The 17,015-nt window shown below is 35.7% G+C and overlaps 3 protein-coding genes across 3 annotated transcripts; 2 read left to right on the top strand and 1 right to left on the bottom strand.

The window, feature by feature from the left end:
* Nucleotides 1–4,542: 4,542 nt before the first annotated feature.
* On the bottom strand, nt 4,543–6,647 carry LOC125848114 (DNA-directed RNA polymerase V subunit 7-like). The gene is made up of 2 exons (XM_049527918.1): nt 6,544–6,647; nt 4,543–5,331 (listed from the first exon to the last, which is right to left on the bottom strand). Exon 2 carries the CDS (start codon nt 5,319–5,321, stop codon nt 4,779–4,781), a length of 543 nt encoding a protein of 180 aa, XP_049383875.1. The 5' UTR covers nt 5,322–5,331; nt 6,544–6,647; the 3' UTR covers nt 4,543–4,778.
* A 2,718-nt stretch (nt 6,648–9,365) lies between these two features.
* Nucleotides 9,366–11,549, top strand: LOC125847362 (subtilisin-like protease). Its single transcript, XM_049526996.1, has one exon. The coding sequence runs from the start codon at nt 9,366–9,368 to the stop codon at nt 11,547–11,549; it is 2,184 nt and encodes a 727-aa protein (XP_049382953.1).
* Nucleotides 11,550–14,445: 2,896 nt separating this feature from the next.
* On the top strand, nt 14,446–16,671 carry LOC125847361 (subtilisin-like protease 4). Its single transcript, XM_049526995.1, has one exon. The coding sequence runs from the start codon at nt 14,446–14,448 to the stop codon at nt 16,669–16,671; it is 2,226 nt and encodes a 741-aa protein (XP_049382952.1).
* Nucleotides 16,672–17,015: the final 344 nt, after the last annotated feature.

Genomic DNA, 17,015 nt, shown 5'->3' with positions numbered 1-17,015 from the left:
TTCATATCATATTCCCCTTGTCCTAGCTATAAAAAAATAACTATAGCTGATGGTTCAGTTATTACTGTAGCTGGGCAAGGAGACATACCACTTGGAAAATCCTTGATACTTAAAGATGTCCTTCATATCCCAAAGTTATCTGCAAATCTCATTTCTATCCAGAAACTCACCAAAGATTCCAAATGCCAAGTAACTTTCTTCCCTTCATATTGCTTATTTCAGGAACAGAACACGAAGGAGATGATTGGGCGTGCTAGTGAGAAAGGTGGTCTTTATTGTTTGGATTTCCACAATGGTGAATATATATCTAAGAATTCCTTGTCTAGTTCATTCTTGTCTGAATCTATCATGTCCAATAAAGAGAAAGTATGGCTTTATCATCGTCGGTTAGGTCACCCTTCCTTTTATGTAATCAAAAGGATGTTCCCATCTTTGTTCAAAGATTTGATTGTTGAGTCTTTTCATTGTGATGATTGTGAAATTGCAAAACACAAACGTACTTCCTTTCCAATTAGTCACAAAAGATGTCAAACTCCATTCTCTCTTATTCATAGTGATATTTGGGGACCCTCTCCCATTCCTAATATTTCTGGTGCTAGATGGTTTGTGTCATTCATTGATGATTGTACAAGAGTTACGTGGATCTATTTGCTAAAGCAAAAATCAGATGTCAGTCAAATTCTTCCTACCTTTTTTAATATGATCAAAACCCAATATGATGTGCCAATTAAAAGATTTCGATCCGATAATGCCAAGGACTACTTCAATCAAAACCTCTCTGTTTTCTTCCAAAAAGAGGGAATTATTCATGAATCTTCATGTGTCAATACTCCTCAACAAAATGGGATAGCAGAGAGAAGAAATGGTCTGTTACTTGACATTACTAGATCATTATTGTTTCACAAAAAGGTGCCAAAACAGTATTGGGGGGAAGCTGTCCTAACTGCTGCACATCTTAGTAACAGAATGCCATCAAGAATTCTGAACTTTCAAAGTCCGCTTGATACTCTTAGGAATTTCTTTCCAAATTTTGAAATTTCCAATAAATTGGTTCCTAGAATCTTCGGAAGTGTTGCCTATGTTCATATTCATTCTCAAAATAGAGGCAAATTAGACCCACGTGCTCTTAAGTGTGTTTTCATAGGATATTCTCCTACTCAAAAAGGTTACAAGTGTTATCAACCATCATCAAAGAAATTCTTTGTTTCCGCAGATGTCACATTTGATGAGAGTGAATCCTTTTTTAATCATTCTTACAATCAGGGGGAGTCACTGAAGGGAAAGGAACCTCTAGACTTGTCACTATTTGATTTGTCCATTTCTAGTCGTGCCAAATCCTTGCCTGAGTCACCATTTCTACAGTCACCTGAGTCTCTAAATCCAAATGAACCCATTGAGTCTCCTAATCCAAATATAGATAATGGAATTCTAGAAAATAATCTACCATTGCAGGTATATTCCAGAAGAAAGAGACTAACTGATCAAACTACTCGGTTGCAATCATCTCCACAGGTTACTGCTCCTGATACCCATCCTGAACTTGTTGAACCGTCAGAAACACCAAACCAAACTGATCATGAAGAAGAATTTAACCAACCTAATGTCCTTGACCTTCCCATTGCAATCAGAAAAGGAACCAGAACTTGCACACAACACCCTTTGAGCCTCTCCATGACATATCAAAATCTATCCCCAAGTCATAAAGCTTTTCTCTGTAACCTCCACACAATTCCTATCCCCAGAAATTTGTCTGAAGCATTAGGAAATAAAGAATGGGAGAAAGCTATGAAGGTAGAAATGGAAGCATTGGAGAAAAACAAAACTTGGGATATTGTGGAATTACCAAAAGGAAAAAGGTTGGTCGGGTGCAGATGGGTGTTTACTGTGAAATATAAGTCAGATGGGTCCATAGAAAGATATAAAGCACGTTTGGTAGCAAAGGGTTATACACAAACCTATGGAATTGATTATTTGGAGACTTTTGCCCCAGTGGCAAAAATGAATACAGTGAGAGTTTTATTATCATTGGCTGCAGTTTTTAATTGGAACCTACAACAATTTGATGTAAAAAATGCCTTTTTACATGGAGACTTAGATGAGGAGATCTATATGGAGGTGCCACCTGCTTTTGAAAGCAAGAAGGGAATGGTGTGTAGACTGAAGAAGGCACTCTATGGATTAAAGCAATCACCTCGTGCATGGTTTGGAAGATTTACAAAGGTTATGATCAAGCTAGGGTATCGACAAAGTCAAGGAGACCACACCTTGTTCATACGACACTCAAAAATAGGAAAAGTGACAGCATTGTTGGTTTATGTGGATGACATCATAGTAACAGGTGATGATTCAGAGGAGATACAAAATTTGAAGAAGTGTTTACTCAAGGAATTTGACATCAAAGAGCTTGGGAAATTAAAGTATTTTTTGGGAATCGAAGTGGCACACTCAAAACAAGGAATCTTTATTTCCCAACAAAAATATGTGCTTGATTTGTTGAAAGAAACAGGAAAATTAGGGTGTAAACCAGTGGCTACACCAATTGAATACAATCATAGATTGTGCAATGCTCCAGAAGATTCAGTGGTAGATAAAGGCTTGTATCAAAGGCTTGTAGGGAAATTGATTTACTTGTCCCATACAAGGCCGGACATTGCATTTGCTGTAAGTGTTGTTAGCCAATTTATGCATGATCCTAGAGAAATGCATCTTCAAGCTGTCAACCGGATTCTACAATATCTTAAAGGAAGTCCAGGAAAAGGAATATTATTCAAAAGAGGAGGAAACATGGTTTTAGAGGCTTATACAGATGCGGACTATGCTGGTTCATTAGTGGATCGAAGGTCAAGTTCTGGATATTGCACCTTCTTAGGAGGAAATCTGGTGACTTGGAGGAGTAAAAAACAAAATGTAGTAGCTAGATCAAGTGCAGAATCTGAGTTTAGATCCATGGCGATGGGAGTTTGTGAGTTGTTATGGCTAAAGATAATCCTTGATGATTTGAAGATAAGATGGGAAGGACCTATGAGGCTATATTGTGACAATAAATCAGCAATAAGTATAGCTCATAATCCTGTACAACATGATCGCACTAAGCATATTGAGGTAGACAGACATTTCATTAAGGAGAAATTAGATAACGGACTCATTTGTACGCCATTTGTATCTACAAAAGATCAGGTTGCTGATGTTTTAACAAAAGGATTGCCAAACAATATGTTTCAAGATCTAATAAGCAAGCTAGGAATGGAAGATATCCATTCACCCGCTTGAGGGGGAGTGTTGGCTGATGGAGGATTTCCAAGAAGATATTCTTGTCATCAAAGATGTGATCCTCTAAGATGAGAAGATATTCTTCATATCAAGATATGATCCTCTAAGATCTTAGTATAATTGTGGTAATCTAGAATATCATATCTCTGATTCTTTCTCTTAATGTAAAGATTTAGGTGATTCTATTCCACAATCTTTTATGTATATATAAAGCCATGTACATGACATAGAAAGATATGAATGAAATTATTCAATAATCTTATTCCACAGTTTCTCTAACGTTATTGCAGGAAATTGTGTAGCATATGTTAAATTAAAGGGATGGAAGCTCTTTTTGTTTTCATACTTCAAGAAGAATTACTATAATTTTGGAGAGTACTGCTAACAAAAACTGCTGATAGCTTTTGTACCCTTTTCTTTTTTTTTGACAAAGGTAACAGTTTTGTGTATTAATATTTGGCACTAAAGGCTGGGATCCCAAATTTACATCATGGAGCTACATACAATTGCGTGTACTTAAAACAAAACTAAACTAGATCCTACTTCATCTTACAAAGGACCTAGGATATCTCTAACCGCTATAGGATCATCTACATACTCCGAACTACACCAATAGCAAAAAGTGATTACGCAGTTCATTTTAATCCTGTGTAAAGGACTACTACTACTCTCAAAGCATCTCATATTTCTCTCCTTCCATATGGTCCACCAAATCACTACTGGGACAATCCTCCATTTGCTTTGGTCTGTACTGCCACTGCCTTCATTGTTCCAGCTTTCTATAGCCTGACTTGCCCTTTGTGGCATGGTCCAGTTTGTGCCCCTGAAGATGGTAAATAAGTGTCACAGTTGTCTAACCACCTTGCAATGAAGAAACAGATGGTTGATTGTCTCTGCCTGTTGCTCACAAAAAAAACATCTAGGACACATATGTATTCCCCTTTTCTTATTCTTAATTTCCATCTTTTTTTTATCCTCTTTTTTTGTGCATAACCAAAACTAAAACATTTTTACTTTTCCTCTTCCTCGTTCATTACCAATTTAATATACTACTCCATGACATGTTATGCTCATATCTCATGTAGGTAAAGAGAGAACCTTTCCATACCATTCATTTCTCTCAAGATCAACCCTTAATGAGTATGTGTCTTTGCATACACAAACAAAAATATAGTACCTTACAAAGTATCACTACTTGTTTTTTCAAAACAAACTAGAGAGAAATATCAGTCAAGAGAACTAGACACTTTGGAAAGGTAATTTAAGAAATGGTTTATCACCTTAACAAGTAAATGTATCTCTGAAGACATGCTATGCCTTGAAACATTTACATGACCACTTGAGGGCTTAAGCAACCAAAGACACTAAAGAGAAGGTCAGCAACATCAACAAAAAATGTCACATTCAATTCAAAACAGTACTAAACACAGATATTGCTACAGACGTTAGCTTTTTACATGTCACTGGTCTATGTCTGAAATGAGCCAATCACAGTTGTTCACAGAAATCTAAGAAACAGCTTGTGAGATGGGTCCGAGGTAATCACCCTCCAAGCTCACAACTGCTTGGAATTCCTTCTCCGCCTCCACATACCTTGCTCCAAACACGATGAAACGCACCACAGTGTGTTTCTCAATTCTTGACATCTTCTCATTCATAAAGATAGGATTTTCTCCAGGCACATACTTGTAATCCGCCATCTTCTGATGAGAGAGGTATACCTTGTTGGTGGGGCCACATCTCAAGAAGACCCCGTGCTTCAAGATCTTGTCAACAACCCCTTCCAAGATCTCTCCACGGAATAGCTTGAAGGTAAGGCAGCTGAATTCCACAGGGAAAAGCACATCACCAGTGTGGTCTCGAACTTTCCCTTCTCCAATCCTCTCCAATGAAGTGAGAGCCATAAAGTAACCAAGATTTTTTGAAGCCTTCTTGGAAGCAAAGTCATCCATGAGGCGAATAACAATTGCCTTCTGAAGCATTAAGCCTTCAACATCAAGGTTCTCAGCAGGGATTATCACATTCCATGACAACTGAGATTTCACATACATTTTAAAGGACCTGTCACAAATCAAAACACAGTGGGCTTTAACAAGGGAAATATGAGCCTTTCAAAGAAACCATGCAGTCACAGTAATTCCAGTATGGAAGTTCAAGAAAATGTTTTGAATTTCATATGCCACAACCACAAGAAATGCAGTGCACATCTACTGTAATTTATCCATCAGGAGAAGATTTCACATCCTCACACACTGTTAAGGTGCCAAAGGTACTGGGTATGAAACTGCAAGAGACAGAATGGTACAAGGATTTGGACGCAGTGTCTTAACTAGCAGTATCAGTCATCTTTCCCTCATATAAGTCGCAGAGATTGGCTTGAAACATCACAGGCAAATATAGAAGACTACACAAGTTCACTCCTGTGAGATAGACTTTATCAGCTCATACAAGAATACAACAATCAGGCTGTTCCAACATCGTCATTAATTAGATATTACCCCCACGCCACCCCACATCTCTAATAAGAGTATTTACACCAATATGAAACTCTTCTAACTTGGCTAAACCAACCATTGGAGGTAGAATGGTGAAATAGAGAGTTTCCCACTGACAAAGAAAGAATTTTTCAAATCATCAAATCGCTTGTATAAGCCAACTGCAGGGAAGTTTCAATGCCCAGCATGAGTTGGTAACTTAAGAAAAGAGGGTGGAAATTTTTTTTCGAACCAGTCAAATTATATTTACAATGTTAAGTAGATAAAACTGAAATTCGTAATGAATAACACACATATCCATCCTTCTCACTGAGCTTTGGGCAACATGTGAAAACCAACCCAAATTCGAATTTATCAAATGCCCCATATTTCAATCAGCCTCCAGAGTCAAAAAGCATAGGCATTTCAGACAGGCAATTACAGTTATATAAGAGTAAATTTAGATAAGAAAAAGGAACCACCGAATAATCAAGAACATTACGAGGGAAATTAAAGGATCCAATTTTTGCCCCATATTTACCTGGGGTTAGGAAAACTTTCAATGACTAGGGTAAAATCAGTAGGGTTTATGTGCCAAAAGATAAATTGGGACTTCACTTTTGCTTTTAAGCTTCTAAAGTGTGCGGAACAGCGGCAAAAATGGAAGAAACTTAGATTTATGTTACAGTATACTACAACATTGCATGATCGGAAAGTAACAAGTAAAGGAAACAATTTGAAAAATTCTTAACATAGAAAGCAAGAAGAAAAAGAACCGGCGACGGCAGCTGAGACTAACCTTTGGTGGACGGCACTGTTGGAGACGGAGATAGTGAGGTACGGGAACTTTACAATTGGGTTCAGCTCAATTAGTGATTAGTGGTGGCAAATGGGCGGGTTGAAAATGGGTAATAATTTAATCCGCTCATATTTGATAGGGAAAATTGTATATAATAGTAAATTATTAATTCAAATTAAATGCTATAACTATAGTTTGATTTAATTGTACCTCATAGCAAACAGTTGTTATTTCACCTCTCTCCTGGTGAATCTTGCTCGCCACTCTCGTTCTCTCCCTCGCCTCTCTCGTTTTTTATACAAACACAAGTGTATAAAGTGCGTTTGTATTTGTATAAAGCGAGAGAAAATTGTATATATACATATATTTTCATTCCCCTCTCCCAGATCTCGCTCGCCCCTCTCCCAGAACTCACTCTCTCACTTTATACAAAAAACGCAAATTGTATAAAATGTGTTTGTGTTTGTATAAAGCGAGAGAGAATTGTATATATACATATATTTTCGTTCCCCTCTCCCAAATCTTGCTCGCACTCTCCCAAATCTCGCTCTCTCACTCTCTTCTCTCACTTTATACAAAAACGCAAATGTACAAAATTCGTGAAAATTGTATATATACATATATTTTCGTTCCCCTCTCTCCCCTCTCCCAGATCTCGCTCGCCACTCTCCCAGATCTCGCTCGCTCACTCGCTTCTCTCACTTTATACAATTGATTTTTTTGTATATGTATACCAAAGCAGATTATACAACTACTTTCTTTAATATGTATAGCGAAATATACATATTCATGTTTGCTATGGAGCGCAATTATGCAAACTTTGTTATAGCATACAAATATGAATTTTGTGTTTGCTATATGTGAAAGTTACTCTTTGATATGGGTAACAAATGGGTTAGGTAAAATATCAGTTTACCCATATTTGTAACCATATTTTCATGAGTAAATAGTACTCTACTTAAAAATTCAATATGGAGAAAACATTTTAGGCTTTTTTTATTTATTATCCACTATAAAATTAAACAAATAAAAAAATATCATTATAATTAACAAAAGAAATGTACAATTAAAATATATATTTTTGGAGGGCCAAAGACTTCACATTTTCAATTATAGAGAAAAATAATTAGTTCTATAGAAGAACATAAAAAGGAAGAAAGTTACAATATTTTTAGTAATATCATGAATTTTGAGTGAATAAAAGTTACAAGGTTAATCTATTTGGCTAATCCATATTTTACCATATTTTTATGGGTTGAATATGGTTATCAACCCATATTTTACCCATGTAAAAAATCATTCACCCAAGCCATTAAAATATGAATAGATTGGACGGGTTACCAAAATATGGGTTCATTTTGCTGGCACTACTTGTGATGGTGACTTGGTGCTACACTTTTAGTCCACAAAGTTATGTTATTTTCAGTTTAGTCCCTTCTTCATTGATATCCTAATTAGAAATCTTTCATGTTTACAAATTTTATCCTTTCTTATTATGTTTTCCTTAGTTAATTATCATGTCTTTTTTCTATTTTGGTAACTACCCCATAAAATTATAATTCAATCATTTTTTAACTTGATCTTGATGATTTTTAGAACTTGTATAAAGACACTTGAGTGTTTGTAACTTGAAGAAAAATTTAGGACATTTAATTCACGTATTTTCTTTGTTTTTTTTGTTAGAATTTTGTTGGATTTTCTTGAAAGCCTATTTGTAGTTGTAGAATGTATGAGTTGTGATAAGGATATGCTTAATTCTCTCGATCAATCAGATTTAAGTGACAACAATATTTAATTGGTCGAAACATATCACTTATATACGTGACACATTTTCATTGACCCTTGTTTTGACTAGGCATGCTATGTCATCTTGATATGTGGCATGATTTTACTGACTCCTTCACCTGATTTGGCATTCCACGTCATTTGACATGTGCCACTAATTTGAATTTTTGGGATAAAATGGCATCTTAGGCTTGACAAAAGTGGGTTCATGATTTGTTGCCCAATTAAATATACTAGCACAATCATATTTATTGAGCTTAAATAATTAATTTAATTATATTAATTGTTAATATTTATTTGGACTAATGTATCTCTAAAAAATATTCTTTTTAAAATAAATTTTAAAAAATAGAATAAATAAATTGAAACAAAGATGATATAAAATAGAAATCAGAAACATTACTCCTATAATTAGCAATAAGAATTTGGTGTATGCTAATTAAATTATTACATATGACTTATCAAATTTTGTAACTCTTTGGGTATTACAGAAAACTTAATGTGTATCATTTAAATATTAAATGAAGTGTGTGTATATTATACATAGAGAGATGAAAAGTCTTTTCAATTAAGTTTAGTTATGATTACTTTTAATAAAAGAATAAAATGATTAATCAACTTTTAAAGGATATTTTAGTAATTCAATAGATTTATCTACCCAGTGAAATTTTTTTATTTCAATTGCATGACACTATCACTATAGCTGTAATTTGTAAATATCAGACTCTGCAGAAATGAATTCCTCAGTTGTCTACTCTGTGCATAAAATAGATGTAGTAATCATCTTTAAAACTAATACAGGTATATACTTTTAAAATTTTCAAAACAAGGCTTAGAACTTAGGTTGTTATTAACTAGGAAACTTGTATTTTTCTATGCAATGAAAAGATGAGTTGTAACCCAAAGCTACCGAAGTTACCAATGTTCTATCAATAAGTTCATGACAAATAAAATTAAAGTAGGACATAGTTATATCAGCTGAAAAAAACTATATAAAACAAAGTTCTACAGAGGAGTTTTTACTCCATTCCAAACACATGGCGATGATGGTTTTCCTGATTACGCTCTTTTTCGTTGTAAGTTCTCATTTATCGATCATATTAGCTACTGATCATCTTTCTCAGCAGAGCAATTCAGAAATCTATATTGTTAGCGTTGATAATTTACATGCCTCACACCAGTATTCATTATTGTCTGATGTGTCCTCGCGTGTAATATATTCCTATCGGAATGTTTTCAATGGTTTTGCGGCTAGATTATCACCAGATGAAGTGAAGGGACTGGAAACGAAAGATGGCTTTATTTCCATAAGACCTCAAAGGGTATTGCGAGTACAAACAACTCACAGTCCTAGCTTCTTAGGATTGCACCAAAATTTAGGCTTCTGGAATACGTCTAACTATGGTGAAGGTGTGATTATTGGTCTGTTGGATACTGGAATTTATCCGGAACATCCTTCGTTTGACGATGAAGGAATGCCTCCTCCTCCTGCTAAGTGGAAGGGGAAGTGCGAGTTTAACTTCACAGCATGTAACAACAAGCTCATTGGAGCAAGAGACTTTTTGAGTGTTGAAGATGGGACGCCATTAGATGAAAATGGGCATGGTACACATACTTCAAGTACGGCTGCTGGAAATTTCGTTGATGGAGCGAATGTGTTTGGCAGTGCTAATGGCACAGCGGCTGGCATTGCACCTCGTGCTCACTTGGCTATGTACAAAGTTTGCAATCCAAGTGGCCTGTGTTCCGAAAGTGACATGTTAGCCGCGATGGATGCTGCAATTGAAGATGGTGTTGATGTAATATCCATTTCTATTGGTGGAATTTCTACTCCTTTTTGGGATGACAATATTGCACTTGGTGCATTTAGTTCTATGGCAAAGGGAATTTTCGTAAGTTGCTCAGCTGGAAATGAGGGTCCATATAATGCTACCTTATCTAATGAAGCCCCTTGGATTCTCACTGTTGGTGCTAGCACGATCGATAGACAAATAAAGGCAACTGTGGCACTTGGAAACGGCATAGAATATGATGGTGAATCAACTTCTCAACCAAATGATTTCCCTCCAACATTACTACCAATCGTCTACCCAGCATTGAACAGCAGTTATTTTGGTGCATTTGTTTGTAGCCCAGAATCACTTACAAATGTTGAAGGAAAATTAGTGTTGTGTGGAGCGGGTGGCGCAACAGCAATTGCAAAAGGACAGCCTGTGAAAGATGCCGGTGCTGCTGGCATGATTCTAATGAACAGAGATATTGAAGGTTACACTATACCTGCACACGATTATGTTCTTCCAGCAACACGCATCAGCTATGCAGATGCACAAGATCTCATAGCATATATAAACTCTACATCAACCCCTATGGCCAGTATTTTATTTAAGGGCACTGTAATTGGAAATAAACATGCTCCTTCAGTTGCTTTCTTTTCGTCCAGAGGCCCAAGCAGAACAAGTCCGGGTATATTAAAACCAGATATTATTGGCCCGGGATTCAATATCCTTGCAGCTTGGCCGACCTCCGTAGAAAACAATACTCATACAAACTTGACATTTAACATGATTTCTGGCACATCCATGGCTTGTCCTCACCTTGCTGGAGTTGCAGCTTTGCTTAAAAGTGCTCATCCAGATTGGTCTCCTGCTGCTATTAAGTCCGCGATTATGACCACTGCTGGTCTCGTTAATCTTGTCAATAATCCAATCGAGGATGAAAGACATTTACCAGCTAACATATTTGCAATTGGAGCAGGACATGTGAATCCGTTGAGTGCAAATGATCCTGGTCTAATCTATGACATCCAGCCTCATGATTACGTGCCTTATTTATGCGGCTTAAACTACACAGATCAACAAGTTAGCGCAATCTTACAAAAGAAGGTGAATTGCACAATTAGTATACCCGAGGCAGAGCTAAACTATCCTTCATTTTCGATCAAACTTGGATCAGAGACTCAGGAATATACAAGGGCTGTGACTAATGTCGGTGAGGCTAATTCGACTTACACTGTGGAGATTTCACCACCAGAAGGTGTTGAGATAACTGTGAGTCCTAGCAGTTTGCACTTCTCTGAAGTAAAGGAGAGGATAACCTATCAGGTAACGTTTAAACGTTCGGCGTCTGGCACCGTCAGCAACGCGAACTTTGTGCAAGGATATTTGAAATGGTCATCAGATAAGCACTCTGTTCGAAGTCCCATTGCAGTTATATTGGATTAGTGAAAGCACCATCAGCCTTCTCAATAAATCCTAGAAAATAATTATGTATACCTGCTTGAGATTTGAACTTGACTATATAACACAATTTCCTTTCTTCTTGCAGTAACTCTCTTTAATTATTTTATGATGGTATAGAGTGAATTTCAATTTTGATGAAATTGAATTAAAAAAACTTAATATGGTCAGTGGGTGAAATTTAAATACGATACGACTATAATATTAAATTAAGTGACTTTCCCATATGGTATGTATCAGTGTTTTAAAAGACTTCGTTAGGACTCGCCCTGGGGTAGGACTCTAGCAAAATGCCCCGAAACTCAAGTGTGAGGCTTAGTTCTATAAGAATTACGCCCGACTGTACTCCCTAAGCACGCCTAACGCCCAACACTCGGGACTCGCCTAATAAATCTTAGACAAATTATACGTTAAAATATTTAGTTAACATTGTTGACCCTCATAATTCCTGAATAAATGAATGATACTTCATAATTTTTTAATCTATAGAGATAAGAAGATTGAGAGTAACTCAATTAACAAGTTGTAGTATCACATCTTTACTATTTGATAACATTGTGGAAGTGATTATACATTACATAACATTTCTTTTAAAAATACGTAACAAAATTTTACTTTTCCACTTATCATTGATCTTCATGGTTTTGTCATAAATCTCAAAGTTATCATATTTTATTTAGCTATTTGAAAGTAATTTTATTGATGATGGAGTGATGTTTTTATTATAATACTAGTAAGTTTTATTGATTTTTTTTTTAGGGGGTGAATTGTATAGTATGATAAAAAAATATTTTTAGAAATAAGGACTCTTTTATTATTAAAAAGTTAAGATATTAGATTATTTATACTTGTATAGTCATGTTAGAAGTTTTATTTTCTTTGAGTTTCATTAATGATGTTTGTAATTATTTCAAACCTTGATGTATTTTTATAATTTTGTATTATTATACTATATTGTAAATTAAAAATTTAAAGATCCATAGGGCTTACGCCCCACGTCTCGAGGCTTACGCCTCGCCCTATACTAAGTAAAACGTCTCGCCTCACGCACCCGCCTTTTAAAACACTGGTATGTATACTGGGTAGATTTCTCTTAATAAAATTGAATTTTATTGTTGTGTTAAGAGTTAATTACATTTCATCCCTATTCTTTTTCAAATTACAAAAATTCCTTAAATTTGATAGAATATGGATACATCCCAAAATGCCTCTACACATATCACATCTTGGTTTCGAATATATCCCTCAATGTCCCGGTACATTGCGTCTCGGTTTTGGATATATCATTCAATGTACAATACATCATGTAAAGTGATGTATCTGAAAATGTGAGAGAGTGGAAAATATGGAAAAATAAGTTGTGTATTTAGGTAATTTAATTACCAATATCTTTTTACACAAATCCCTTAATGTTAAGAGCTAATTACATCTTATCCCTACTCTTTTCCAAATTACAAAACATCCCTAAAATTTGGTGAAATCCGGATACATCCCAAAACTTCGCGATGCATTGTGTCCCGATTTTGGATATATCGCTCAACGTCCCGATACATCGTGTCTCGATTTCGGATACATCACTCAACGTTCCTATACATCGTGTATGTCTCAATACATTGTATCTGACCGATGTATTTGAAAATAGAAGAGAATAAAAAAAATTATAATTTTTTTAAATAGTATGAAATTTTAGAAAATATGATAACATAAATCGTGAAATTAGGTAATTTTTCCTCTTAATATTAGCAAAATATGTTTAGTCAAATCAAATGGTAGGGAACCTACAGATGATTGGGCATATGGGGAAGTATGTATTTTTGTGTAAAGGTAATAAAATTAGCTAATAAAAATATAATTCATTCAATTCATCTGAATTGGGTGGGTCATTATGGGAAAATATGCATCTGTGTGTAGAGATCTTTTCAGTCCAATCCATCAAAAATTGGGATGAGATATAATCCAAGTTGATTTATGAGAAATTTTGTTAAAATATTTATAGAATTTTTTATTTATTTATTTGATATGCTATATATAGTCCTAATAAAGAAAAAACAATTTTATTAGATACTGAAAATTACAAAAGAACAAATAAAGTAATTAAAACTCAGTAAGAACTAAGCTAGGTGAGCCGCATTTTAGCCTATTTTAGTTAAACTACTTTTAAGCGGGTTAATAATCCATCCATTTATTAATTCAATTTATTTTTATCCGCTCAATTCAATTCAACTCGTCCATTTAACATTTATATGTATGTTATGTGACAAAAGTCTTCAGCCTGCAAATGATTGGTTTTTACAAAAAATAAATAGGAGTAATTTCTAGTCGGCTGACAACCCAAAAAGCTCCAGATGCCTACGCCTTTATGGGGCGTTTATTTCATAGCCCAAAAGGGATTTTTAAATTAATCCAATTGGAACGTCAATAATAATTTAAAAAACAGTTACTTTCTCAAATTTCTAAATAAATAAAAGTAACTACTAAACAAAGAATATATAATAATTATCGTTAAATAGAATACCAGAACAACATCCACTAATTGATGAATAATTCAAAGCTATACGAAACCAAAATTTTCGAAACTTAATTTGATTAATTTTTAAAGTTAAATTAGATTACATTAATTTGATATTTTAAATAAAAAAATTATATATTCAAAAAACTATACGAAAAATACTATAAATTCTCATCTATTGCATGTTGATTAAAAAAATATATCGTAAAATGTTAATCAAAATTATTATCGTTTGACTCTAAAACCATGGCAATTAAAAGTGGACGTAGGTACCTCAAGTCAAAATAACTTTTGCACTATTATAAATAGACGCGGTTTAACATATTCTCTTGCAGAGGAAAATTATTGAGTTCAGAAGCATACTTACAGAGCATGACTCCAACATTAGTTTATCAAAGTGTTGTTTCCATATTTTTCCTTCATTCCTTGGTTATATTTGCAAGTTATGAAAACAACAAAGAGATTTACATTGTACATCTAGGCTTACCTGATGAAAATCAATTTTTCTCTAATTTTGAAGATTTGCATGATTGGCACCATTCATTTTTGCCCTCAAACACAGACAATTCTTCCTCTTCGCGTATGGTTTACTCCTATCGCAATGTCCTCAATGGCTTTGCTGCAATGCTAACACCAGAAGAAGTAACATCACTTCAAGACAAGGAGGGGATTATATCAGTCCGGCCACGACAATTACTGGATGCACAAACCACTCATAGTACAAATTTCTTGGGGCTACACCAGAACTTAGGCTTCTGGGAAAAATCAAATTATGGAAAAGGTATGATAATTGGAGTTTTAGACAGTGGAATAACGCCTGATCATCCATCCTTCCATGATGAAGGAGTGGCCCCTCCACCTGCTAGGTGGAAGGGCAAGTGTGAGTTCAACTTTACGGCGTGTAACAACAAACTCATTGGAGCAAGATATTTCCATGAATTTGGTAATGGGACGCCACTAGATGAAAATGGTCATGGTACACATACTTCAAGCACTGCTGCTGGAAATTTTGTGGATGGGGCCAACTTTTTAGGCCTGGCTAGTGGCACAGCATCTGGTATGGCTCCGCTTGCACACGTTGCCATGTATAAAGTCTGCAATGCTAGTCTTATTTGTTCTGAAAGTGATATATTGGCTGCGATTGATGCTGCAATTGAGGATGGAGTTGATGTATTATCATTTTCCATTGGAAAAAATTCTACCAATTTTTGGTCAGAGGTTGTTGCACTTGGTGGATTTACTGCTATGCAGAAGGGGATTCTCGTCAGCTGCTCAGCTGGCAATGCAGGTCCCATACCAGGCTCTGTGTTTAATGGAGCTCCATGGCTTCTCACTGTTGGTGCAAGTACTACTGATAGAAAATTAAGAGCGACAATACGTCTTGGAGATGGCAAAGAAATTAATGGGGAGTCAGCTTTCCAGCCCAAAGACTTCTCCAAGACCCCATTACCACTCATTTTTCCTGGAACAAATATCAGTGATCCGACTGCTGCATTTTGCAACGCGGAGTCACTGAAGAATATTGATGTCAAAGGAAAAGTTGTGTTGTGTATATCTGGTGGTAAGATTACTAGAATTGGCAAGGGAAATTTCGTGAAGGATGCTGGAGGTGCTGGAATGATACTCATGAATAGTGAACCCTTGGGGTTCACTATCTTAGCTGATCCACATGTTCTTCCAGCAGCACATGTCAGCTATGCAGATGGACTAAAGATCAAAGCCTACATCAATTCAACACCAAAACCTCAGGCCACATTTTTATTCAAGGGAACCATATTTGGAGATGATCATGCTCCAGCAGTTGCTGGCTTTTCAGGCAGAGGCCCAAACTTGGCAAGTCCTGGTATCTTGAAACCAGATATTATTGGTCCTGGTGTTAACATTCTTGCTGCATGGCCAAAATCCATTGAGAACAATACTGACACGAAATCTACTTTTAACCTTTTATCTGGCACCTCAATGTCTTGTCCTCATGTATCTGGAATTGCAACATTAGTAAAGAGTGCACACCCTGATTGGTCTCCAGCTGCTATCAAATCAGCAATCATGACGACTGCTGATCTTGTGAACCTCGGTGAAAAACCAATTGAGGATGAAAGGGGTGTTCCTGCTGACTTCTTTGCCACTGGTGCAGGACATGTTAATCCGTTAAGAGCAAGTGATCCAGGCTTAATCTATGACATTCAACCTGAGGATTATGTTCCTTACTTATGTGGCTTAAACTACTCAAACAGAGCAGTTAGTATGTTTGTATTGAGAAAAGTGAACTGCTCATCAGCCATTCCTGAAGCAGAACTAAATTATCCTTCCTTTTCAATTGGACTTGGATTAGAAGCTCAAACATATACGAGGACTGTGACTAATGTTGGTGAAGCTGTCTTGTCTTATGTTGTGGAGATTGTGCCACCACAAGGAGTTGATGTGAGAGTTGACCCTCCTCTATTGAATTTCTCCGAGTTGAACCAGAAGAAAACATATCAAGTAACATTTAGCCGATCAAGTACTTCAACCATCAATGCCACTTTTGTTCAAGGATACTTGAGATGGACTTCATCCAAGCACTTCGTTAGGAGCCCAATCGTAGTTACCTTAGAGTAGTGAGGAGGATTAATTTTCATAACTGTTTTCCATACAACAATAGGGATATCTTACTTCTCTTTCTAAGTTAGTAGATCAGATTTACCTTCACGTACTTTTAGAAGCCACTCAATTTGGTTTCAAGTTTTACTTGTCCATCTATTGTACGTTCCTTCAAATGCATATCGAAATGAGTATCTTTTCGTTAAACTTTACTGAAATGCTGTAAAAATATATACATAATCAATGCATGGAAACGATAACTACATGTAAGCTTTGTCATGGGTAACCTTAAAATAAATGGCAAATAACATGATTTAACTAGCCAAACGACATAAATAGTGCAACAGTTATTCAAACCTGGC

The sequence above is a fragment of the Solanum stenotomum genome, chromosome 12, assembly GCF_019186545.1.
Source record: "Solanum stenotomum isolate F172 chromosome 12, ASM1918654v1, whole genome shotgun sequence".
In the NCBI taxonomy this organism is placed as follows: domain Eukaryota; kingdom Viridiplantae; phylum Streptophyta; class Magnoliopsida; order Solanales; family Solanaceae; genus Solanum; species Solanum stenotomum.
The sequence above is the reverse complement of the archived record's forward strand: the minus strand, read 5'-3'. Positions and strand labels throughout refer to the sequence as shown.